Here is a 27,706-nt window from a genome sequence, read left to right as displayed (position 1 = left end):
TGTCATTGGGCTCCCAGATGGGGTTCATGCCACAAGTCCATGTATGTCCATTTCTGGTTCATTTACTGTTACTGCTCAAAATTCTTTTTCCAGTCACCTGGGCTTCTGGAAGTCTTCATTGTACATTCTAATATCATTTTCATAATTATATAACCCTCATACACCTTTAAGCCCACAACTGACTTGGCTTCAGGCTACATATTCCCATAATATCCAGAAATAACAGCAGTTTAAATAAATATAGTTACTCTTCATTACATCCATAAAAATATTGGATAGAGGGCCTGATGAGATGGCACATTGGTTAAAAGCACAGCTTCTCTTCCAGAAGACCTGGGTTCAGTTCTCAGAATTCACATGGAGGCTCACAACCATCTGTAACTTCAGTCCCACGGGATCTGTTGCCTTTCCTGACCTCTGAGGGTTCTGTGCATACATAGGGGATAGGCACACATGCATGCAAAACACCCACATACACAATAAATAAGTAAACATTAAAGAGTTATGGATAGAGAAAAATCTGTGTACAGATTTTAATTGTCACCCCATAAATAATCCAGAAAAATACTGCACAGTACAGGACTGTGTGAGGTGTGACAAGTCATCTGCTGATTTGAGTGATAGGCACAGATTCTGTGCAAAGGGTCTTGAGCACCCTTGAATTTTGGCAACCGAGACAGCCCTACAATTGATTCCCTACAAATGCCGAGGGACAGATGAATTAGGATTTGGAGTTTTCTCACCTCCATTCTACAACAAGCCTCTGAGCTAGGCATGTTGCCATGGTTCTAAAGGACTGTAGAGGTAACCAGTGATACTGACTTTGGACTTTTTTTGCAATCTATCTCCATCTTATTTTTTTTTGAGACAAAGCCTCTCACTGAAAGGGGTGGGAGCTTACTGCTTCTGTTGGACTGGCTACCCAGCGAGCTCTAGGGTTCCTCATGTCTTGCCTCCCCAGCACTGGGATTCTAGGTGCACACAGCCATGAATGGCTTTTTTTTTTTTACATGGGTGCTAGAGATCTGAACCCAGGTCATCATGGTTTTGTAGCAAAAACTTTATTAGCTGAGTCACTTTCCTGTCCCTGCTGGTATTTTTAATCTTTTGCATCCAAGGCCTAGGCTGAAACTCAGGTCGGCCATAGGTATCATTGTATTTATTTATTTATTTATTTATTTATTTATTTATTGGTATCATTGTATTTAGAAGTTCCCCAGAGGGCTGCAATGTGCAGACAGGCTTGGGAGCCTTTCTGTCTCAGCACTGTACCCTCAGCTGCTCCAACTCAGACTTTTGTTCTCCAGCTCATTGTTTTAATAATTTTCCTTCATAAACCCTTGGATACAGTTGGTGGGAATACAAGTTATAATACTAAAATAGTCATTCTGGGAAACAAATTACTCCAAATTCTGGATATATATGACATATATAATGTATTACTAATATATTATATAACACATATTTATATATAATATTAAAATATATAACATAATAGTATATGTAATACATCTATATGTAATGTGCAATATATACAATATATCATAGATATCTCCTTCCACAGTACATGAAAGCAGTTGCTGGAGGAGATGGCTGCACCCCCATGTCTATTGCAGTATTATTTATAATAGTGAAGATAAGGAATCAAGCTAGATGTGTGTCAGTCAGTGGATGAATAAACAAAAGAATGTGGAATGGGAACCCCTCCAGTGGAATGTTATCCATGTTAGCCTTAATAAAAGAAACCCCAAAGTCTGGCAAGATGCTGCTGTTCCAGAGGACCTGAGTTCCATTCACAGCAGCCATATTGAGCAGCTAAAAGTAGCCTGTAGCTCTAGCTCCTGAGGATCTGATGCTGTCTTCTAACCTCTGTAGACTCTGTACACATGTGGTGCACCTATATACAATCAAGTGCATATGCACTCATGTGTGGGCACACACACACATACATTTAAAAAATATATAAAAAGGAACCCTGCTGTTTGTGACATTGCAGATGGACATGGAAGCATTAGGTTAAATGTGTTAGTCCTGGCACAGAAAGGCAGACATTGCACAGTCTTAAGCAGGGACCTAACATAATCCCAGAGAAACACAGAATGGATGTTGACTGTCAGGGTCAGGGGCTGAGTAAATGGGGAGATGGTCCTAGGTGGGCACTAAGTTTGAGTTATGCAATGCAAATACATTTGGGAGATCTAAAGGTATGGTGTTTTGATTTTAATTTTGTATATAGAATTTACCAAGAGAGCAGTGTTTGTTTTAAAATCGTATTTTAGAGCTAAAGCCAGACAGCAGTGCACATCTGTAACTTGAGAAGCAGGGGTGGGGTGGGGTGATGGGTGATAGGGGGTAGGGGGGGTCGGGGAGACCATTGGATCCCAGGAGGCTTTCTAGCTGGCTGGTCAAGTCAAAATGGTAAGCTCCATGTTTGGTGAGAGGCCCTGTCTTAGAATGTTAGAGAAAGACAAGCTAGTGCTACACACATGCTTCAACCCCTACACACATGCATATAACACATATGTGTGTGTGCATGTGTGTGTGTGCGTGCACACACACACACACACACATGCACACACACATGCACACACACCACAGACACTTCTCAGCTGGAGATTCAGTTTACAGAAGTCCCTGGGTCCTATCCCAGCATCACATATAGGTGTTGAGGCACATGCTGAAAAACTCAGCACTCAGGAGGTAGAAGCAGGAGGGTCACTCTCAGCCACAAAAGGAGTGTGAGGACAACCTGAGCTAGAGACATGGTCTCAAAGATAATAAAATAAAATTTAGGGATGCAAGAACTTTCTCACATTATGAGAAGTTCCCATATGACTCTGAACCACTGTAACTGGCTCACAGGAAAATTTCAACACACACACAAGCCAGTTTAAAAAGAGGGAAAACAGACTTTATACTGAAGCCCAGGTTGGGCACGGCAAACAGCAGATTTGTAATCCACCAGTTGTGATCCTAATCTCGTTTCCATTAAGATTTTAACAAACAGCACACAAAGTTTTCCACCCATAGAATTCTAAGCGCTAGATCAACAAAGCTAAGCTTCGTTTGTTTAGTCTGTGAAGTTCCACCCTCACTACACAGCTCAGTGAAAGATATCAGGATTGAAGGGGCTTATTGTCATCCATGTTTATCTAGATGAGAATTCAAAATGCCGACGAGAGAGAGAGAGAGAGAGAGAGAGAGAGAGAGAGAGAGAGAGAGAGAGAGAGAGAGAGAGAGACACAGAGACAGACAGAGACATAGACAGAGAGACACAGAGACACACAGAGAGAAACAGAGAGACAGAGAGAGGCAGAGAGAGGCAGACAGACAGACAGACAGACAGATAGATAGATAGTGTCAGAAGATGACCAGCATGCCTGTTATGTGTTATATTTCTGCTAATAAAGACAAGGCCTTTTGCAGATGTCAGTGTGAGACTCAGCACGGTTCTAGGAGGTAAACTGTGCAGTGATTTTCATGGCTGGCTTCTCTGCCGTGGTGGAGAGCTCAGGTCAGAAAGCCACTCAAAGAAAGCGAAAGACAGCAGCTGTTTCTATGTGCCCCCTTAGCCACCATCATGTTCTGAGCCAGTTACCTCAAGGCCTGCTGAAATGACTTGTGGAACCCTCTAGAATACACCCTGTACTCACTCCTCTTATATTTGAAAAAACAAGATTCTTTTGACCATGGCCTAAAGTTTTCTCCTGTGGATTTCCACAAACCTGGGGAGTTGAACGAGGAACAAACCAGAAGATGAGCAGGGAATAATAGTTCTTGATTTGAGAGTGGAAAAAACAAGATAGGAAGAATTCATTTCACAATGCATTGGGGGGGGGGGATCTAGATACAATCAAACACTGTCATGTATGATAGTCTGTCCCTCATACCTAGGTACTCATCTCTCATCCGTTGGACTGTTTCCACTTGGGCACAGTGGATCTGCCCCAGGGAGAGGAACTAGCCAGTGGGCAGAAAAGAGAAAGTCCACACTTACATTATGAACAGTGTGCTGTGAATGATTTTATCATCATATATTATTAATTATATAATAATACATATAATTTATTATTATTATTATTATTATTATTATTATTATTATTATTATTATCATCCTTCTAAAGTCTTGTACTTTGTGAGCAACTTGCTTCTTTTCTCAATGGTTGGGACACTTCACAGATTACAAGTCCACACCTTTGTCAAGACCCCCTAGGTTCTTAAGTAGAGGAGTGAGAGAAACTTTCTCTGCCAGACCACTTCCCCCAAAACACCGCACTTCTTAAGAAAATTATAAAAAGCAGTGGCTCTCCGTGTAGCTTACAGACATGGAGGCCATATGAACTGAGATTGGTTATCTCGTTCTGGAAGGGTCTCTTATTCCCCTTCAGCCTAGAGCTGGCGAGGTGTGGACGCCACATCAGCCTCAGGGAGGACAGAGAGTCTCGGTCAGTGGCAAGTCTGGAGAGGAGCCAGGCAGCAGCAACATTCCATGGAAGAGGAAGGGCTGTGGTTTCCCTGTGTCTGGCTAGGAGGACAATTGCGGCATTTGGCACTTAAACTTGCAAGCTAGACCCACGTCAGGGAAGCGAGAGCCTTGTGAGATGACAGCAACCAAAGTCAGACTTTCTGAAAACCTTCCCTTGAGGGAGGGCAGTCTGTGACAGGAGGATCGTAGTTTCAGCCTCACTGAGGTAGGGCTGGCAGGCAGAAATTGTATGTACATTTGCGAGTAATGCTGGCTTCCCCACGTAATCCCTATGATATGACAGAATGAGTGCTTGCTCAACCAAAGTAGAAGGTTGTATATTCTTCTTCTTCTTCTTCTTCTTCTTCTTCTTCTTCTTCTTCTTCTTCTTCTTCTTCTTCTTCTTCTTCTTCTTCTTCTTCTTCCTCTTCTTCTTCTATTATTTCATGACTTTGTCCTCTTAGTGCTTACATTTTAAAAGATGTTGAAAATGATAAGACCTTCACCCAAGGTTTGGCAGTTCTTAGAAAGTCCTGAGATGAGAGACATTGAGAAAGAAGAGCTGCCCAAATTCTATGAAATGATCTGAAGGGACAAGTCCTCTCTGCTAGGCCTTGGCAAGATCCCTTTAAAGTACATGACCTTTATGTGGTGATCAAAATTCTCCAGCATTTTCCAAAGGTCAGGAGATTGGGGTCACTTTGATAAAGGCATTAGGGCAAGGTGCAAAGTTCCAACTCTAGTACTGAGAGATTTGTTGCTGAGCAATCAGCTGTGTGTGACAGTACATGGAAAATCTAGGAACTCGGTGGTCCAAACCCTGGACACAGACAGTTTTGTTTAACTTTCTATTGGCAGGGTACAAACTACAGAGATGGAGGCAGAAAGGAAGCCGGCTTCCTTGGCTGCCAGCAGCTTGCGGTAGCCCATGTTTACACACTGCAGTATCCAAAGCAGGTCCACAAATCTTACTTCTGAGATATTTCAGTGGACTGTTGGGATAAGGTTTTTAAGACTAAACGCATATTTTCCCTTTGGCATCAGTTGCCTTTGAACTGACTACCAATGCTACATATGTTAATATGAAATGTGACATGTACAAACCAGACAGAGTCTCTCATCAGTCCCCTCTTCATCCTCCCCTCTAGAGCAGTGTTTCTCGACCTTCCTAATACTGTGACCCCTCGATATGGCTCCGCATGTTGTGGTAACCCCTGACCATACATTTATTTTTGTTCCTACTTCATCACTGTGCTTTTGCTGTTATAAATTATAATACAAATATCTGACATGCAGATGGGCTTAGGTGACCCCTCAAAAGAGTTGTGACCCACAGGTTGAGACCACTGCTCTAGAGGACTTCTGCGTGTGCTTGAAGGGGGTTTGCAAATCCAAAGCAGCTGAGGTTAGCCTCCAACTCCGTGCATAGTGGAGGATGACTCTGACCTCACCTTGCCTCCACCTCCTGAGCACTGGGATTATAAGTCTGCACCACCATTCATGATGAAGTGCCTCAGGGGATTGAACCCTGGGCCTTCAGAGTGCTAGGCAAGCCCTTTATCAACTAAACTGCTACATCCCTGTCCCCAGAGGGTATTAAAAAAAAACCAAACCAAACCAAAACAAAACAAAAAAACAGTATCTCACACTATAGCCCAAGCTGATCTAGTATGTAGCCAGGCTAGCCTGGAATTTATGCTAATCCTCCTGTCTCAGTTGTCCCATAAACACCAAGATGACAGGTATGAGCTGCTGTACTTCACTTGGGAGTTTGTTGTTGTTTTGGGAAGTGTTGGGGAATTGATTCCAGGGCCTCATGCAAGCTAGACAAGCCCTCTAGCACAGGTCTATATACCCAATCTACAGCCTGGCCTTTCCTAATGGATCTTTTGAGACACTCCCCTTCCCACAGGGTGGGCACTGACTATGGAGGGGAATCCTAGAAGTGGAAGCTGACCCGGCTCTTCTGACGAATAGCCAGGTGCTTCCTCCTCTGCCCTTTCCTGGGAATATTTTCCTTCCTTGGCTATGACCTGCAGCTTTGGGGACAATGGAGCACAACTATATGACCCTCACTATGAACCAGAAGTTCTGACGCCCTTGAGAGTCTTGTCCAACAGCTTGGGGGAAGTGAAGATAAGAAAAATAAGGTCCTTTTATGGGTTCTCTTTCTCCCCCACTCCCGTGCTTCCTAAATGAAAACAAGCTGCTGCTGTTCTGGGCCTGATGTCTTCAGGTTACACTCAGAGTCTAATTCATTTCATGGTTCTTAGATTTCAACTCTTCGTAAATTTTGTTTCCAGTGTAAATTGTAATCATAAGATTGGCTATACCTGCTCGTTATATCTTCCAGTTTGATGAAACACTTGTAAATTTAGCATTGTGCTATCTTAAGAATGTAATTCTATAAAAATAGTGTGTGTGTGTGTATGTGTGTGAGTGTGTGTGCGCGCGCGCGCGCGCGCGCGTGCGCGTGTGAATTCTAATTTTCAGGACAACATGTTTCTATTTGCATTAGCCTAAGAAAGGGGGAGCTGGAGAAAATCAAATCAAGCGGGAAGGTTTTAAATCTTGTCTGTCTCAATCTTAGTATTTTGATAAGAAACATGTTATCTACATGTGTTTTGTTGCTCAGTTATTAAAAGTCTACAGATTTCACTATGCAAATACCTCCCGCTTGGGACCTCGAACTTAAATTGTAGGTTAGCTTATTGACAATGGAAGCTTACATTCCTAAGCATGTGTGTGTGTGACACACACACACACACACACACACACACACACACACACGTGGGGGCGCTGCTTAAGTCAACACCATTGACAAAATAACAGTGCTTCATTATGCTGCCTTTAGTGAGGTGTTTTTCTGGTTTCAAAGGGCATCCTTCTTAAAAATGACTCCTCTCCTTTTTGTTGACATTTTATAAAAATGAACATTAAATACAGCTTTTTGAACCCACATATTTCATCCTCCCCTTGGCTTTCCCACTCCATAATGCCCTAGTTGTACACTAGGTAGGGTAGAGTTGGCTTCTGTATGTGAGAAACCCAGAGATCTTTATAGCTGAAAGGAGCTTAAGGAGTCCATAGGTCAATTTTTTTCCTAAGCCACATTTTATAAAACAGAAATTAGATTTAGGAACGGTGGCTCAGGCTTATAATCCTGCACTGAGAAGACATGGGCAGGTGGATCTACATGAGTTTGAGGCCAGCCTGGTCTACACAGGGGGACTAGGTTTCAAATAAGCAAACAAAAGCTAAAGACATGGCTTAGGGAGTAAAAGGATCAGTCTCACAAACTTTCTGACCTGAGTTAGATTCCTGGTGAAAGAGAAAACCAACTCTCAAAAGTCTTCCTCCAAGTGCCACATGTGTGCTGGAGCATGTGCATGCCTGTACTCACACACACACACACACATGCATCAAACACATCAAACATGCATGCACATGTCCACCCACATACCACACATACTAATAATGATAAGTAAAAATAAAAACAAATAGAGAGGAAAGCTGACCAACCAACCAACCAAACAAGAAACAGACAGTGCGGTGTCCATTCATCTGCAAAAGGTGTCACTTCTGAAACTCACTAAACACAATTAAAAAGACAACTGAGAACTATAGGACCCAAGATAGTTTGCCGAAAATTTCATGTGGATGGAGTACTTGTGACCTATCACTTCTTTATAGTTCCCATCATGGTGGGCATAATCTCCTACCCACTATGGTAAGCTTTGGCAATTCTTCCTCCTAATTGCAAGTTCTAAGGGACAGAGACCTGGAGGTCAGTTCATTGGTCTGCTGCCAGTTCCCAGAACAAGGCCTTGTACACGGTAGCGCCATAGGACACATGTTGGTTTAGATGGTGCCTTTGATAGCTCTCTTGGTTTTTGCCTTCTGTCTATGCTTTGAGGTATTAAAAGCTAATACATGAGATGGTCCTCTACTGTGATGTTAGACAGGCCCCTTCTGAATCTTGCTTAGCTGTCCCCTTTCCTCCCAGGGCCTAGCATCAGCTCTTCTCTCCTGCTGGGCTCTCCCAAGTGGTTTCATCTCTCCCTTGCAGCTTTCATCTCTAACCTCCTCAGCTACTGGACTCTGAGCGCAGACAAATGGGACTGTCCCTTGTCTTCTTTGGCACCTGATCCCCCCCCCCCCCATCTGCCCAGGCATCTGGGTCTAGTGCCAACTCGCAGCCATCCACTCTGGGCCAGTCAGCTTGGAAAAAACTGCTCTCCTTGTTTCAGAATTGGAAGTTTCCCCACAGAGTGGTCGATTCTACTTCATGCCACTGCTTGTATGCCAGCACCCCAGAACGTAAGAGACAGTGCCTGGACAGGAAAGCTCATTCCTTTACTGTCTTCTGGAAAGTGACTCATAAGAGAGGGAAGAGCAGAACACATTTCTGTAGAGAGAGTCGGTTCCAGGGTTTTCCATGAAATAGAATATATACAAGTACCGGGAAATTGTGAAAACCCAGGCCAATCTGTGAGCTTTGTTAAGCTGTGCAGGCTCTCCGTGGCGTTTCTGGTCTTGGCGCGTCACTTTGGGATAGCGCTTTAGTCACTCCTGCTGTGAGTTGCTCATGGAATGTTGGAGAAGCTCTGTGCATGTTGGAGCTTGTGGCATTAAACATAAACCATGGATATTACTCATGTTACCTACGTAACTCTAGCAAGCACTCTCAGTCTGCCCTTTCAGTCTCAGATGTTTCCATTTTAATTATGCTTTATTATGGGACACAGGGTCTCCTGTGTCACAGACGGGCTCTGTAGTTGCAGGTGACCTTGGGCTGTAGACTTTCTTTACCTCCTGGATGCTGAAGTTACAGGTCAGCACCACCATATTCAGCTTGATTATACTTTATGTGAAATGTTGAGAATAAAACATAGGACACCATGTATGACAGGCATACAACTCTACCACTGAACTATCTCCAGTCTTCTTTCATCTTTAAAATTGAGTCATAGTCTTTAGCAGTACCTCAGGGTGGATGTAAGGATCACACATGAAATGCATGTAAGATGTTTTGGAAAACACAAAGTGTTTTGGAGATTAGGGAGAAGTCAAGCATCGCTGTTTACAGAACCCTGTCTTCCTTTCTCATGGACTTTGTATTCTACATACCATCTGTGTGACTATCTGCTTTTTTATAGTTACACAAATCACTTTTTGAAAACTTGTTTCTTGAAAAATAACTTTACCGATGAAGTGTATTTAAAAGAGAAAGCAACCAAAAGACACAGCAAAATGGGAGCTGGAAGGAAGGCGCAGTGGTGAAGAGCCCTGGCTGCTCTTCCAGAGAACCCGAGTTTGGGCCCTAGAACGCACTGGCTCACAACCATCTGTAACTCCAGTTCCAGGAAACCCAACTCTGTTATCTGGTCTCTGTGTGTACCAGTCATGCAATGATAATCAGACATGCAGGTAGGAAAAACACTCATATACATAAAAATTAAAAATAGACAAATCTTTTAAAACACAGCAAACGGTGAAACAGCTTCATTAAATTCTAATGATATGAAATTGCCATCTGAACACTTTGGGTTTGTGCAACATGGCTTTAACATGAATCTGGGTGTCTGAGAAGTCAGACATTTTAGTACTGGAAGGAGAATTTCTCCCTGACAGAATCAGCAGGATTTGATATCTGAAAGGGGAGGTTCATGTATGTTTATTGACTAAGTTCAACCCATTTAGACTTGAGAACATAGGGTTGAAGTTCCTATTCTTCTTCTTTACCAGTGGCTGAGTCTACAACTGAAGCAATCATTTCATCTCTCTGTGGCCGTGCTTACCCTCTTGTAAAAATAAGAGAAACTATGACCAGGTGCAACACATGGTCCATTGCCTATACTGAACAGGAGACATCAATACATTTTATGCAAGGGATTCTAGGTCACACTTTCACAGGGAAGGGAAGGCAGCTTGAGGAAGCTGGGCTTGAGAAGAGAAATAGGACATAGCTGATAATAAACTAAGAACATGGTTTGGGGACATTTCTTTACCAGTAAAGACAGGAGGGCCAGAAGTCCAGGGGTAGAAAGAAAGGATAATGAAAGTAATTAATTGTAGCATTTAAGGTTCAGTTTGTGTGTGTGTGTATGTGTGTGTGTGTGTGTGTGTGTGTGTGTGAGAGAGAGAGAGAGAGAGAGAGAGAGAGAGAGAGAGAGAGAGAGAGAGAGAGAGAGAGGTCACACAGAGGACAGAGGACACCCTAGAGTGTCATTTCTCAAGTACTGTCCACCTTATTTTTGAGAGAGGTCTCTCACTGGCCTCCAAATTTCAAAGTAGGCCAGGCTAGCTGGCCAGCAAGCTCTATAAATCCACCAGTCTCTCTCTGTCCCCAGTACTGGGATTATAAGAGTGTACCAACATGTCTGGTCTTTAAAAAACACAGTTGGTTCTGGGGATTAAACCCAGGCTCTGATGCTTGCATTGTACCAGATGAACAGTCTTCCCGCCCCAACACTTCTTAAAGTAATATTTTAAAAACACCAGCTAACAGAGCAATTTCACCCAGCAAAATTTTTAATAGAGTTATCCACGCTTTCAAAATACTATTCACCATGGTCGGTGTGGTATTGAAGGCTTGGCTAAAATTATAAAGCACTAAGCCGAATTGATACTGAGCATTTTTTTTTTTTAAAAAAGGGTGGAATGCCAACTCAGAGTCTTCACGATAAGAAAAAATACTATGGTCCAGAGCCTTCTCAGCGTCTCCTGCACTTCAAAGACTCTGCAGTTGGCAGTGATTCCACTGTTTCCCTACACTTGGTCAAGGTGGTTACAGAAAGACAAACCCCTGCAAATCTTCACAGATGGAACTTTTCCACTGGCCTATTTTGGTATAAATATTCATCAAGGGCTAGAAAATTAAACTAGATATGGGTCTGAGCTTGCAGAGGTTTGGCCTCGATTTCAGCCAGCTTTCAGTTATCCCTCAGGAAGACCAGATCTCCTGAGATCTGGCGGCTGTTGTTTGGAGACCAGGGCCAACTGTCTCCCTGGCCTGTGGAAATCCCTGAAGTTTGTTCTCAGGGGACCTTTGGCTGAAAAGTGAGAGCTGCTAGAGTGACAGGAAGGCCCGAGTTGGTACTTTGGAAACCGGAAATGTATCAAGCGTGGCTCAACTGCATCCTGTCGCTGTTGCTTTGGTAGATACGTTTGAAGGAAGATAATCTGACTTCTGATACATTCATCAAAAAATTCTGAGTCTGGTTTGGCATGCCTCTCACTTCAGTTTCCTTTTGGTCTCAAGATGTCTTTTAGGTACCACCAAGGACAGATGTCAAGATGTCTGTCTGTCTGTCTGTCTGTCTGTCTGTCTCTCCTCTTGCACCCCACTCCTCTTTTGCTGGCTCTGGTTTTATCTCATCAATGCAAAGTCTGAGAGTCAATGGTGTCACCCACATGGGGCCCCACGGAGGGAGAGGAAAATATTTTCCTTTCTCTTTCCCACATCTGTACCATACTCTCCACCCTCACCTTCTATTTTCCTCTTTTATCCTCTGAGGAATGACTGTGTCTGTCAGAAGATGGGGTGGGGGGTGCAATGACGTTGTTTCCGCCCTCTAGGCATCTCTTTCTCTTACTTCCTGCTTGCTGTACTCTCTGTTCCATCCACCGTCCTGCAGAGCCACACTAACAGGGAGCTCACAGAGGAGGATGAGACCAGGTGGAGGATTTCCGTCCAAACAGGATGTTGTGGTACAGGAATTAAAGCAAGCAAGACAACAATTGCAGATGTCCCTGGTGACACATGTGCTCAGTAGGAAAGCCAAAGGGTGTTAGCAGTTCAGAAGAGAGAGGGCCTGGTCTGAATTGCTGGCCACGTGGAAGAGAAGCCCCTCTCTGCACGCAGGTGTGTGCAAGAAAGTCCCGGAAGGGGAACCAGTGTCAGGCCATTCAGGGGAGGCTGGATGCTGGGAGGTACATGACTGAGGAGAAACCATCACAGACATGGCAGTGCAAGTGCAAGATAAATGGAAGGGAGATCCGAAAGGCCCAGCAGCAGGCCCTCGAGACAGGCTTCTTCCTTAGGGTGGCATCCACCAGGCTGCTGCAAGAACTCAGGCCTCGGCCCCATTGCTCCTTGATCATCTACTCCCAGGTCCATCTCTTTTATTCTTAAACACTATCTCTTAAAACTTTTATCAGTACTTCAAGGGATAATTTACACAGAGCTTCCTTGCTCTTTGTGCATACATGATGCTGCCTGGGTGTATCATGTATGTATATACATTTATGTACATGCATGTGAGCATGTGTGTTTGCCCTGCTGTGCGTATGGACGTCAGAGGAAAACCTGGGGTACTGGTCTTGGCCTTTAACCTTCTTTGAGACACAGTCTCTTGCTGTTCACTGCTGCACATGGCAGACTAGCTGGGCAGTGAGCTTCTGGTTCTCCTGACGCAGCTCCCACCTCCCAGAAGGACCGCAGTGAGTGTAGATAGACGTGCTACTGTGTCTGGCTTTAGAGTTTAAAAATATTAAAAAATCTCAAGTATTCACTTGGTTACTTTATATGTGTATTCCATAAGACCACTATCCAGATAAAATACCAAAAACCTACATTCCAGAAAGTTCCAAAGTGCCCCTTCTTGGCAATAACCACCTCTTAGAAAGATAGCTACCATTCTGTCTTCTATTCTTGTAGACTTCTTTTCTCCCCGTTTGAGAACACTATACAAGAGAAATTCTATGATATTATATTATTTTGTTTCTTACATCTTCTGTTTAACATGTTTAAGGTTACTCAGATGGTTGCATACAGTGGATTTAAAAAAAATCTGCTTAGTTTCTGTTATCTAAATATCCATTCTCATGTTGATGGGGATTTTAATAATTTTCTATCAAGGGCTATTGTAGGTAAAAATCATCCCGGACACTGTTGTGTAATTGTTTGTGGTGGGTATCCAAGGTCCTTTCTCTTGGACATATACCTAAGAGTGAAACTGTTACCAAGTAGACAGACATTAAACCCCATGAGAAGCTACCAGCAGCTTCTTGTGTTCTCCCTGACAACATCATGTGACTTCTAGTTGCTCCACTTCCTTCCATGACCTTGTAATGTCTATCTTGATTTCAACATTCCACTGAGTATCCAACACAATCTCATGATGCTTTTAATCTGTATTTTTCAGAGAAATAATGATATCAACCCCTCTTGTCTTCACATATAAGCTAAAGAGGCCTCTTCTTCTGTGATATACCTGGTTCAACCTTCACTTTTAGGGGCTGGAGAGATGGTTTGGTGATTATGAGTGAGCACTTGCCACTCTTGCAGAGGACCCAAGCTCAGTTCTTAGAACCCACATGGCAACTCCCAACTACTTGGAACTCCAGCCCCAGGGGATATGATGCCATCTGTGGGCCTCTGCAAGCATCTGAATGCACATGGTGCAATACTGACATGCAGGTACCCAGACACATGCTTAAATAAAATTATTATTATTATTTTTTTGACATTTGGAATTAGTTTGTGGAAAGTTACCTATATATATTCTGGATACAACTTGTTGTCAGACACATCCATGTGTATAATACTTGGAATGTTTTCTCTTTGTGCACAGTGGTGTCTTTTAGTGAAAGCAAGGTCATCTTAATGGACAGCCGCTTATTTATTTATTTATTGCATACTCCCTCCAGATGAGAAGTCACAGGGGTACAATCTTGATCATGGTGTCACTGTTCTGGTATTCTATATGGCAATAAACTATGGCCACTCTCCAATTAAGAAATCTCTTGGCCAGGGGCCTGAACAATTAGTTGGGATGGTGTTTATTGTTCAAGCATGAAGGTTTGATTCCTAGCTGAGTTTGGTGGTGCATGCTTCTCAGCACATGTGGATCCCTGTGGCTCACTGCCCTGCATGTGCATGTACATGTACACACATGTACACATACCCATACCTGCACACATGTACATACACACTTGAACACACATACACACCCAAAATCCACTGTGCTATTGCTATTTGCTTTAGCAAGATTTCTTCTTTCCTCCCTTAGTCTTCCCAGGTTTTGTGTACACAGCTTTCCCATCTTCTATAAAAACTGTGATCAACAGTGCTGAGTTTTCTTAAATATTACCCAAGAGTGTGGGAAGTTTTCTCTTACTAAGTCACTGGCGTTTATTGTCCTCTGTCTAACTTTTCCATTGTAAGAGTCCTTTTCCAAGAGCAGGATTGTTGGTGGCACATCAGTGCATGAGGCTAGGTGGAGAGAATGCCCTTCCCATGCAGAGAAATGACACAAATCATAAAAGTGGTCTCCAGACCAAACTTAAAGGAAGTCTGTGGCCTGTCTCCTTCAGCTGAAGAGCTAGGAAGTAGCCTTGGAATGGAGGCCTGACCGGTTCTTGGCAATAGAACCGGAAATGGACTTTCAGGAAACAACTTGAGCTGACCACAGAGGCAAAGAGAGCTGCTTAGAAAAGCTGCAGAGACAGAGTGCTAGCTCAAGGGTAGAAATAACATTTTAAGGATTAGAGAAATTAAACAAACAAACAAACAAACAAACAAACAAACACACCCCAGATCTGTTCATGAGGCAAAAAATATTCTCATCACTGCCCACTGCATCCAGCACTGAGTAGAGTTTTGCTTTGTTTTTGAGACAGGGTATCATGTAGCCCAGGCAGACCTCAAATATGTTATTCAGTTGAACTTCTGACCCTTCTGCCTCTATCTAACCTGGTTTATGTAGTGCTGAGGATAGAATCCTGGGATTTGTATATGCAAAGCAAGCACTTCACCAACTGAGCCACATACATAGATATTATGTACTTGATTTCTCCTTGTCTTCCTCCTCCTTTTCTTGATGCTTAGGGTGAAGCCCAGGGCCTTGTCTATGCTAGACAAATACTCTTCCACCTGGGCTAAATCCCTGCTCTAATTAGCATGTCTACAAACTAGCCTTGGGATCCTGAGCAAGTCATTTGGCCTTGTGGCTCTGTGGCCTTGCCCATTCAACAAAAAAGCTGAGACTCTCTAAAGTCTTTCCTACCTTTCAAAAATTAATCTTAATTGTTTAAATGCAGAGCACAGCATTATACAAACAATAATACAGTGATTTCCCCTGTGATGGTCCTAACCTTCGGCCCTAGGAAAGGTGGAGGAGGTGATAAAAAACCTAATTAGCTACAGATCTTATTCTGGGGCTGAGTTTTCCTCCTGGGCTGTTGGGGCCTGCTGGCTGTGTAGGAGGACAGATGAGTTTCTCCATCAAATCATTCTCCTTCAAGTCCTTACAAATATAGTTATGATGACCATGTTTTCATTTTCCAAAAAATTTGGTAGCAAATCATCTGAGGGTTTTTTCTAGGCCATTCAATCACATGCAACTAACAAAAACTCAAGAACAGTCAACCTAGTGACTTTTTGATATTAAAGCCTTACAAATTTCATTTTGCTGTATCACCTGCTGTGAAATGCCTTATGAAATAATTCAGATTTTTAGACCCAGTCGGAAATCTGAAGGAGGAACTATGTGAAAGAAATCACTCTTATGTAAATTTCTGGGTCTCAAGGACCAAGGGTGTGTCTTTTAGAAGGATGATGTCATTGGCATGGTGCATCAAGACAGTGTCTTCATTGCCACGGTGGCCTGTCCTTAATATCCCACCAGCCCAGCACGTCTTCATTGAAGAAAAGGAACAAGTTCTCAGATAGTATCTGGAATGGAGGGATATACTGGCATGCATTTCTCTACAGTGTGAGATAGCTGATATCCCTAAGTTAGACAGAGAGTGTGATGGGGAATATGAACACCAGATAGGAAAGGCACAAAGTGGGCCTATGACGGGGTCCTCCACTATGCTTATCTTTCAACACACAGATCTAGTTGCCTTCTTGGGGAGGCTTCCTTGACCTCCCCGAGGAAGATTAAGTACTTCTTCATTTCATCTTCCACAGCATTACTTTTGTACCTCCAGTCAAGACACTGCTGGCTAAGTATAAGGATTTAGTCTTCTATTTAAAAAAAAAAAAAATGAAATCAAACCTGAATAAGAGAGACTCACTGACATAATATTTTGTTGTCTATTTAGAACTTCACTCTTGTAGTGTCTTCTAATTGTGATGATAGCTACATTTAATACAACAGGTATACGTCAAGTGCTATGCTGGAGACTCAGCAGATTACTGTAATAAGTAGAAGGCTTTTGGATCCATTCTTACTCAAGGTAATGGAATATGAGTAGCAGTGCTATATTTGAGTCTCATTTATCTACTTCAGCAGCACCAGAACTCCATCACCATACATGTGTGAATATATGCTTGTACACACCTGTATCTGTGCGTGTGCATATATTATACATGTGTAGCACTGTTAAAGCTTTATTTGAGATGGGAAGGGACGTTCTGGCTATCTGATAGGAAGGCATCTCAGAATATTATTTTCAATGGTAAAAATCCCAAAGGCAACCAGTAAATTGAAATGATATAAACACATGAATGCAGAGCTATAGTTCAATAACATATGAATCCTTTAAAAATTAAGTACTATAAATAATGATGAGTATTATAAGATATTTTTAGAGCAAGGGTGAATATAAATGGCATGTCCAAATTCAACCTAGTTAAATAATTACTGATATCCATTTTTATTTAAGGCCTGGGGCTCAAAAACTTCCAGGGCCTTTGCCATCATTCTTAACAGAAGAAAGTCCTACCTTTTGGTGAGAGATGAGAGATTAAAGGTGTAAAGATACACTAGTTTTGCACACTAAGTTGCCTGGTAACCCCAGTTGTAACGATAGCTATATCCCATAAAAAAAAAACCACTAAGGATTGAAGGATATAGTTCAGTGGTAGAAGACTCATATGGAAAGCCTTACATCTTATTTTTAGAAATTAAAAAATAAAACTAATATGTATGTGCTTTGGCCCAGCATAGTGGCACACACCTGAAATCCTGTAACTTAGAAGACTGAGGCAGGAACATCATGAGTCAAGACCATTCTCAGCTACACAGTGAGATTTCATCTCAACAACAACAAAAAATAAGCACTCCTGCCCCTATCTACCAGCAAGATTTCAAAAGAATCTCCCTTATATAATTTACTACCCACTGTCCTGATCATGAGAGTCAAGTCCTCTTAAATAGGAACCTGGATGGCCACAGAGTCAGCTCATGTGGAGAGAACAGGAGTTCCTTCTAGGGTGAGTGGCTGTCCTCCAGGATGGGGACAAAGCTGGGATCTTCTTTCCTTCCATCTCCTGTAGCCAGCAGATTTCTTGAGCCAGTCACCCTGGTGGTCAGTCTCATGAATCAGTAGCTAGAAACACAATTTAGTCATGTGGCCCAAAAAGATGCTTCCTTCTTAAGGATAGGATTCTTATAGGCCATAATCCAGTCAGCAGCCCTTTCCCTGTTATTTTACCTTTTGGTGGGCCTGAAATCAGCACAATGAAAAAATACAACCTAGGATTCAACAGTCTCTGAGGATATGTACTTAGCACAAGCAACTGGTCTACCTCCCTATCAGCATGAATGCTAAAACTAGGTACTGGTGGGACCTAGGAGCTACCTTTAAACTCTGTTTCTCATTATTGATAACAATCTTGTTTAGAATGCAAAAAAAAAAAAAAAAAAAGTGGAAAAAGAATTGACACACTCCACTGTCACAGTGAGGCAGCCTATCTGGGGTTTCTCTGAAGGCATGCAGTCCATGGAGATGTCAAGATGTCAACATGTGCGTGCGTGCATGTGTGTATGTGAATGTGTATTAGGTGGGAGGTCAAGTAATGCACAGAATCTGGAACACGGACATTGTTAGGCCTTGTATGAAGAATGAATTCCATCAGATTGAAGTTTGCATGGTAGGAATCTCAGAACGTTTGGCAGAGTATGACAAGATAGTGAATAGAACCTAATAAATGTTAAATAAATATTTGCCTAGCAAGAAATAAATGGATTTCAGTCTGTTTTATAAGGAAGGTATCTAAGGGTAAGTGCCTGTGTAAGATTACAAGGGTGAGGTTGGACAAGGTGAAGGCCGCTGTTGAGAAGTTGGCAATGAGAGATCCAAGATGAACTGCTGCTATCCCCATGATTTTGCATATGGCATGGCTTGAACATATTTATGGCTGGATCAAGTTTAGCTACAAAGAGAAGGCCCTGCAATCTGATATCTTAGAAGCCGCCCCATGTGATGTAGGCAAACTAAACTTGCTCTTCCAACATTCCAGTGCTTAGTGACCTATGAGACATTTGCTTTGTGCTGAGGAGAGGGAATGCTAACAACAGCAGAGGGGACATGTTTATTGCTTACCTCGCCTCATTAGACCATCACTTACATGTAGAATTACTATTATCCTGTGTTCTAAAATGAGGGATCAGAGGCCCAGTAAGAATGAATAACTTGGCAAAAATTGTGAATCTGGTAACAGAATTAGGTCGTATCTCTAGATCACTATGCTGGCACTATGTGGACGCCCCCCCCAACCCATGTGTGCAAGTGTATGTACATGTATGTGTGCATAGATAGAGAGGCCAAAGGTAAACATCAAGTGCCTTCTTTAATCATTCTCCATTCTATTTTATGAGACAAGACCTGTCATTGGAACCTAAGGTTTCACTATGTAGTCTAGGCTGGCTGGTCCCTAAGTCCCAGAGATCCTCTTGGCTACGCCTAGGATAGTTCTAGGATTACAGGAGAGCTTTGTCTTTCAAGTCTACTCAACTCTCTGGCACAATGGTTCATTAGCCTTCATCTCCATAGATAATTTTTATGCATTTTTAAAATAAGAAAGAAAAAATTTCATCCATGAACAAATCATGTGAATTTATAATAGCTACCTGGACCTTGGCATTCATAATCTTTGTCCTTCAAACCAGAGAGTAGCCAAATAGGGCCTTTAATTTTCTCTCCCTTTCGCAATATTTCCTTTTAAAGCATGTCCTTTTGGGACTTGGGGCTGTGGGGTTTTTTTTTTGTTGTTGTTGTTGTTTTTTGTCCTGATTCACATATTACTGTGCAGACTATGAGTCAAGCTGACCAAGCATGTTGAGATGTACATTCCTCAGGGAAGCTTATCCACACACTAATACTTCCTGGAATCTTGGGGTCTAGTATCTATAGGATCTATTTTAAGAATCAGGATAATAATGTGATTCCTTGAATGGCTTCTGTACCCGATGCTTTCGTGTAGGATATCATCAGCCTTCTAGAAAGGCAGGAAGAATATAGAAGGTTTCTGTTGTAGCCCTGGAAATAGCTTTGACTTGATATGGAAGCCAGTATACTCCTGGTGGTAACTCACATAATGTCAGAGGCGAACAGATGCCTGCTGACACTGGGCGAAAGCTGAGAAGTCGTTCCCCATACGATCAGTGACTTTAGTGAGCTGACAGAACTTAATTTAGGTGGAAACTTACAGTAATCATCATCTCCTTTCTCCACCAGACCTGTGCTTTGGATACGTGAGCTCCGGCTTTGTGATCTGAGGGAGCTGGCTTTGACTTCTTAGTCTGTCATGTTAGGGAAGCCGTTTAAGTGCTTAGTCTAAATTTACTCATATGTGGAAAGGACTCAGCTGTACTCATTAGGTGGCTCTGAAGGCTAATTGTAATGGTGTCAGAGCACATGTCGGACATTCTGAGTGTCCTGGAGGGGTGTCTACCCATTCCCTCTTTTGTTTTATCCTAAACTTGTCTGTCCTAACAAAAAACAGATAAGTCCGCCGGGAAGAAGGAATCCAAACAGTTGATAACAGTAAGAATGAACAAAGTCCTTTGGAGAAAAGGAGCAAGCTGGTCATTTCTCATATAAAAGGGCAGACTGCAGCCACAAGAGTTGCTGTGCGAACTTTATATAGCTTTGTGGTTGCACTGTCCTTTCTGATTTTGTAAAGGCCAGGGTCTGGGCTAAAAAAATGGCTCAGCAGGTAAAGGCACTTGCCATAAAGCCAGATGGCTTGAGTTTGATCCCAAAATCTATATAGTAGAAGACAAGAGCAACTCCTGAAAGTTGTCCTCTGACATGTATCCCATGCCATAACTCACACACACACACACACACACACACACACACACACACACACACACACACACACACACCCCATAAATAAATAAATGTAATTAGAAAAAAACAACCTTGGCATGGTGACGCACGCCTTTAATCCCAGCACCCAGGAGGCAGAGGCAGGTGGATCGCTGTGAGTTTGAGGCCAGCCTGGTCTACAGAGCGAATCTAGGACATCCAAGCTACACAAAGAGACCCTGTTTAGAAAAAGCAACACTCCACCCCCCCAAAAAAAACCCAAAAAACAAATGTCTGCCTCAAGTATCTAAGCTTAGATACTAAATATATATCAACTATTAAAAAGACTCTTAGTGCCCACAGGCCCATAATTCACCTTTAGCTTTTAGGGAAATTCCACAGATGGCATTTTCTAGAGCTCCAGGAAATGTATGCTGTTGATATACATGACACCAAAAATGTTCAGGACACCAAAAACATCCCAAGTGCCGTCAAGGAAGCCCCCCTGATCACAAAGGAATCTCACAGAAGTGGCTTTTGGCCCTACACCTGTCAAGGCCTGGCAGCTGCTGGCCAAATCCTCTTCCTGTAAATATAGTGGAAGAACAGGGATCGTTCTAAAGGAGAATAGTGAGGAACAACAGTTGTCTCTTCCTCTGGGATGTTCTAGAAGGCTGCTGGACAATTTTGCTTCCCTGAGAATAGAGTGTTAGGCCTATTTTGCCACAATCGATTGTTTAGGAGATGGTCTGACATAAAAGAGAGGGCAGTAGGAAAGACGTGAAAGGAATCAGGAGTTTATCCAACTTCTGCCACGTAGGAAAATGACCTGTGAATAATCCTCCAGTGAGCAAATGCCTGGAATAATAATGATTATTAGTTAGTTAATTAATTGATTTTGTAGTGCCTGGGATAGCATCCAGGGCCTCCGGCATGCTAGGCACATGCTCTCCCTCTGAGGTACATCCCAAGCCCATCTCATGCCTCTACTAACTGCAGTGAGTCACCCTCCTGCCAGAGAAACGAGTGTTTACACGGTGTTGGGTAAGTGGTGGTGAGATAAGAACACTCCAGGTCTGCTGTGAATCATGGCAGATCTTTGTTTTATTATACACAGGCTATTTTGAATATGTGAGTAGGAAAGATGAAGTGATTCTCTCCCCTGCCTACCCCCAAGTCCAGTCCCACGCCTCTTCTGGAACCCAGTCAGCTCATAATCATCTCCTCTCGGAAGTGCCCAGACTACAGGCACAAAGGAGACACGTAGGAGCTGGGTGGTCTGGCTCTCTGCTCTGCTGACTTCAGCCTGGTTTTGCCCTGCCTCAGGAGCCCTGCAGCTCATTGGACTAGAAGATCCCACTCCCACCACTGCAGGTGGCTAGTACTGCACCGCATGTTACCTGTGTCCACCTGACTGTGCCTGTTCAGACACACCTGTGTGTCAGGATGGGTGTCTGCCACGTGCAGGGTGATGATTCTTAAAAAAAGACTTAGATAGAACTGGCGAGATAATTCAGCACGTAAATGTATTTTTCTTACCAGCCTCACCACCTGAATTTGTTCCTTTAATCTCACAGTCGAAAGCAAGAACCAAGTCCTGAGGGTTGTTGTTCAATCTCCATACATGTGCTGTGACACACATGCACACACACATGTACTCTCTCTTCCAGCTGTTTTTGGGGACAAGTTGATGTCTACACCTATGGGCATGCCTCCAATATGTCGGCTGTTAAGGTCTTTGAGTGACAGCTTAATATGTTTTTAAGACTGGGGGGAACCAATGACAATTCTGGAGGAGCCTTGTTTATGTTGGACTGGCCTGCCCAAGCCATGTGCCAGAGATTTTGCTCACAGCAGGAATTAGAGGTAAAAACAGGAAGGGCTTTGGACATAGCAGAGGACTAACCTGGAGCACAGGACAGTCAGGAAGGATGTGATGTGGAGACATGTGAGAAAGATGCCTAGTTGAACCTGGACACACACTTGTACACCCCATCACTTAGTGCTCCTTGAGTGTGTGTCGAGGAGAAAAACAAAACAAAACAAAACAAAACAAAACAAAACAAAACAAAACAAAACAAAACACCTGAGTCCTTCAGAGCCAGGACAACAGAGTGAGTATGCCTTAAATCTCTTCGTCCTGATCTCGCCCATGTGAAATCCCTGGAAGTGGATACTGGCCATCAGGGGATCTTTCAGAGCCTACTAGCCTTCTAAACACATTTCTGCAACCTCTGGTTAGTAATTTGACTCCTCCGAGCCTCAGTTTCCACATCTAAAAGCGAGAAAGAGTTCCACCAGGCCCCCAACTCCATATGCCTGGGGCAGTGAACTGCTCACAGACTAGCCATGCAGCTTCAGAAGGAGAAACTTGATTCTATAGAAAACATACTTTCTATCTGTTGGGTGAAAATGGAAGCAAGATCATTGCTCTTTGCCCCAGCTTATCAAGGGGTGTGGGGCCCAAGTGGCTTAGGCATAGTTGATTGCAAATTGGTAACTATTTACTTGGGACAGCAAAATTAAAGCATGTGCTTTCTGTATCCACACACCATCAAAATGTACATCAACCACCACCAAATATAGTAATGGCTGACATATATATATATATATATATATATATATATATATATATATATATATATATATATAGAGAGAGAGAGAGAGAGAGAGAGAGAGAGAGAGAGAAAGTGTGTGTATAAGTGCCTGTCATAGCCAACCTTGGCTACTTTTCCTCTGAGGCCATCCACTTTGTGTTTTTGAGGCAGGATCTCTCATTGGAACTTGGAAATTGTCCAGCAGGCTAGACTGGATGGCCAATAAGTTCCAGGAATTTGTCTGTCTCTACCCGTCACTGCTGAGATTACATGTATATGCCATGGCTCTTTATGTGGGTGCTAGAGGTTGAACTCAAGTCCTTATGCCTGTGTGGCAAACACTTTACCAAACAAACTATTTCCCAGCTCCACTAAAGGCTGATTTTGAGCAAGTGCTCATATGCTGAGCTTAATATACACTATCTCACCAATTATCACAGCCACTGTGAGAAGTCAATGGCACTATCGCCTCTTCAGTTTTCAGAAACCGCTAGGACAGCAGCACAGAAGTGAATTACCTTGCCCTAGTGCCCAACTAGTAAGTGATGGAGCAGGGGTTTGAGCTCATCTGATACCAAAGCCTGTGGCAGTAAACAGAATTGTTTTTAATAAGCACCAGAAGAAGAAATTTATCCTAGTGACTGGTTCTACCTAGTGACAGGCATTTGGTTTTCTTTGTTGCCAAGGAATGTTGGCAATTTCACCATGCCCAGGGACCTGCCTGTCCTGGGGAATATCTTCTTTCTCAAGAGAAAAGCAAATGATGGCTCAAGAGCAGCCAGTGGCTTGGGACTGTTCCCCAGCCTCTGTCTCTGTGGAGGAGAACACGCATCCCGCAGTGAGAGAGGCCGGCAGCCTGTCTGGGCTCAGTCACATGATCTCCAGGGCCATTCCAGTCTGGGATTTTATATTTTCTCTTGAAGACCTTTTTATGTCTTCCCAGCTGCTGGGGATTCCCACCCCTCCCAACCCCTGGGGGATGGGGCTATGGGGACACTGTGCAATCCATGTTAAGCCCTTTCATATTTTGTAAATAGGTCCTTTGCAGCTCCAAGAGTCGGAAATTGGTTCAGAATGTCTATGTGTGATTATGCTTCCTGAAACCAAATGTTATAACCCCCCCCACACACACACAGTTGCAGATTGCTAAAGTAAATATGCAATAAACTCTTTTCAGTGTGCTTTTGATAGGGCACAGTTTAGTCACTGCTGTACCATTGGCAAGGCCCTCTTAGGTTTCCTGCCCTTCCCTCCACTCTTTGGGTTGAAGGCATTGCCTAATCCACCCTGTGGTGATCTTCCCCAATGGTTGAAATTCCAAGAGGTAAAAAATACCCACCCTTTCATCTCTACCCACTTCATTCTTTCTCTAAGCCTGTAATTGGATCTAAATGGAAAATAAAACCTTTGCAGGCCAAGGAAGTTGGCAGTAGACGGTGACATGAAGAGGAACATGTTCCATCTCTAATCCAGAGAATCACTCCCTCCTGTGCAAGGGACAATAAAAACAAGGCATTCTCCAAGTGTGGCTCTGGGTATCGATGAAGGGGAGGGATTGTTATAAACATCATTTCACATTCTAAGATGTCAAGCAGCTTATAGCAACACACTCCCAAATCATTTGACCTCTCTGAGGACAGGGAAATGCTGTCACCACCCCTGAGTTCTCAAACTTTGACAGGAATTTGGGGGCAGCAACACAAACATACCATATCACAGTGCTACAAGCAGAAAGATAATCCCACATGTGCCCTGGGCAGTCACTGTGGGCTTAACTGTCAGATAGTCTCTTACTTAGTCGTCCATTTTTTTTTTTTTTTTTTTTTTGAGTCTGACTCTGCGCACGTGGTGGTGCGAATGCTAGATTGAGGCAGACAGAGATGAGCAAGAAGGAGGTCTGCTCTCAAACCCTTGGGGAAAATGCACAGAGCACTGAGAGTGAAAGCTGCATATAGTCATAAAGTAGCAGGTATTTCCCTCACTCAGGTCTCAGTGTGCTGTGAACTCTGGAGGAGATGACACTTGATTCTGCAAATAGTCTGGTGAAGGCATCGGGGAGATGCCCGGATAAAGTGTGATTTGATGTCATAGCAGGAGGGTTCACTAAACTCAGGAGTGGGAGGGCAGGAGGTCTGGGGCTTCCTCTCTCCCCTTGTCCCTTCTTCCTGTCCTCTACTCCAGGCTCTTTTTTTTTTTCTTTCTGTTGCCTTTCCACCTCTCACAGAATATCAGCAAATGAGGACTTTGTCCTGCAAGATTAAATACTCTGAAAGCAGAGCTTAATAATTACTGCTTGGAGATAGTACCCTACACTGTCAACATTTCTATTAAAACTATTGGGGGTGTCCCTCCTCTATACATAGAGATAAAGAAGCGCTGCTGCAAATGTAACTTTGACATGTTGTACAGCTGGAAGGTGCCAGAACAGGGGCCAGGGTTTGAACCTCTCAGCCTCTTGGAACCACCTCTCTGTGTCCCTGTACCTCCTGTTTCTCCCTCTGGGAAGCATAAGTTTGTCATCACTGCTTTCCTGTCCCTCATGTCTTCTTATAGCCCAGCCTGCTGCTTTCAGGGTGCCTCAGGTAAGCAGACAGCCAGTTTGGAGCTGTAGGCACAGCTGCTGCCCCCTGCTTTCCCCACCCCCCTCCTGCAGCAATTTACCCGTGACCTTCTGGGCTCTGGGCCAGCCCTTCTTGAAAGGAAAATGTGCAGACCCTGGGGATAGAAATTAGTTCCCCTGAGCTAGAATGGCTGCCACTGCCAAAGGCACCAAAAGAGAGTATTCTGTGTGCTGGGGAAACCACACAACTCTAGGAGGGTAGCAAAGGGGAGGGGTTTGTATCACAGCCCGCCCCCCCCCCCGCCCCTTCACTAAAGTCACACCAAGGAGCTCGAGAAGTGGAGAGGACATGGAGGGGAAAGCCAGATCTCATACAAGTGCCTACCCTCTCCCCATAAAGTTTCACTTTAATTCATCTTTAATCTTCATCATAAAGAAGTAAAGCTCAGTGCAAATACTTTTCTTAACAATGGCTTAAGAAGTAGATTTGGAAGATGAGCCCGTCAGATCAAATAAGTATTACCATCTATTCTGTTTTTCTCTGAGTTGTGCGGCTTTGATGCATCCCTTAAGGTGTCCCTAGGTACTCAGTGCTTCTGAAAGCAGGGGGAACCAGAGGGTACAGAAATAGAGGGATCTCGGCTCACCTTTTGCACTCCCGGGTTGAGGACCTTAGCCACCTTTGCCATCCTGGGGGTGTAGAAACAGCGCCTGGCTTCTCAGGCAGGGGCTTGAGGTCACACAGCTTGGACAGCGCTGCTGAAGGGACAAGTTCAGGTTCGCGCGTCCAGCCGGCAGCTCTGGCCGCAGCGCAGAGCCGCGGTCTGCTTTAATTGGAGAGCGGGACTCCCTCTAAAACGTCACCAGCCAATGCGCGTGGGCCCCCACTCGGGGCCAGCCAATCAGAACAGAAGGCTGAGCCCCTCCCTTAGGGTGGCCTCAGCGGGGAGGCTGAGAACGTGGCCAAATTCTACCCTGACCTCAGTGCAGCCCGCCGCCCTGCCACCTAGGGCTCACATCTGTCCCCTAGGTGGCAGGAATCCCTCCCCACGCCCTTCTCCTTTTAAGGACAAGGAGCAGAGGGAGGGGCAGAGGAGACCTAGGCAGATTCATTCAGGTCAAAAGAGAGCTAGCAAATAGGAGAGCCAAGGTATTTTTAGAGAGCTGGCTCCAAAAATAAATGTGAGTAGTGCTCTCCGCCCACCCTCTTTCCCCCTTGTCCCAGGAGTGTGCGAGGCAGGTGGTCTGTAGAAGCCTCGACTGACCTTAAACTGGGTAAGGTCTCTAGAAACCAGAGAGAAGAGACTCTAGTAAATTTTAATTTTCTTAAAAACAACAATAAAATCAAAATATTTTAAATACCTTTTTATAACTTGTTTATACTTCCCTTCTTAGAGGAAGAGAACACAATCTTTATTTTGTTTTTAATCTCTCTCTCTCTCTCTCTCACTCTCTCTCTCTCTCTCTCTCTCTCTCTCTCTCTCTCTCTCTCTCTCTCTCTCTCTCTCTCTCTCTCTCTCTGTGTGTGTGTGTGTGTGTGTATTGGAACTTGTATGAAGGTCAGAGAACAACTTGTGGAAGTCAGTCTCCTCCTTCCACCATGTGAATTCCCAGCATCGAACTCAGGCCATCAGGCTTGGCAGCAAACACCTTTACCCTGGGAGCATTTCCATAGTATAGCTTCCAAATTACTTCACGCAGTGTTATTATGAATCCAACCAGGAGGATGAGGGTAGATCGTAAATAGATCAAAGCTGTGCTCTGCTACAAGACTTGATTTAACCTGGAAAGGTGAGATCAGAACCAGCTCCAGGGGAGCGAGCTCGAGACTATGAAAGACATCCTGTGAAAATTGGTAACTTTTAGACAAATTAAATCTTGCAGGTCTGGATGAGCAAAAATCTATCTGATTTTTCTCATCCTTGAAATGAAGTGTCCATGGAACTTCTAACAGTGGTCCTTGTAAATTGGCCCAGCTTGCTTAGCTAGGCCAGGCGGTTTGCTCCCCACTCCGCATTGCTCTGTGAGGCAGTTCCCCAGACTTGAATTCCCCTGGTTTGTCCCAGGAGAATACAGCACAGGCACCCTTTGATT

At 43.6% G+C, this 27,706-nt stretch overlaps 1 protein-coding gene across 1 annotated transcript in view; it reads right to left on the bottom strand.

The window, feature by feature from the left end:
* Lmcd1 (LIM and cysteine rich domains 1) overlaps positions 1 to 26,436 on the bottom strand; it is a 61,877-nt gene extending 35,441 nt beyond the window's left edge. Inside the window, exon 1 of the mRNA XM_051155027.1 lies at positions 26,260 to 26,436. Coding sequence (XP_051010984.1) covers positions 26,260 to 26,301 — 42 coding nt within the window. The 5' untranslated portion in view covers positions 26,302 to 26,436. The remainder of the gene's footprint in view (positions 1 to 26,259) is intronic.
* Positions 26,437 to 27,706: the final 1,270 nt, after the last annotated feature.

The sequence above is a fragment of the Acomys russatus genome, chromosome 13 (genome assembly GCF_903995435.1).
Source record: "Acomys russatus chromosome 13, mAcoRus1.1, whole genome shotgun sequence".
NCBI classification, from domain to species: Eukaryota; Metazoa; Chordata; class Mammalia; order Rodentia; family Muridae; genus Acomys; species Acomys russatus.
This window is presented reverse-complemented; position numbering and strand designations above follow the sequence as displayed.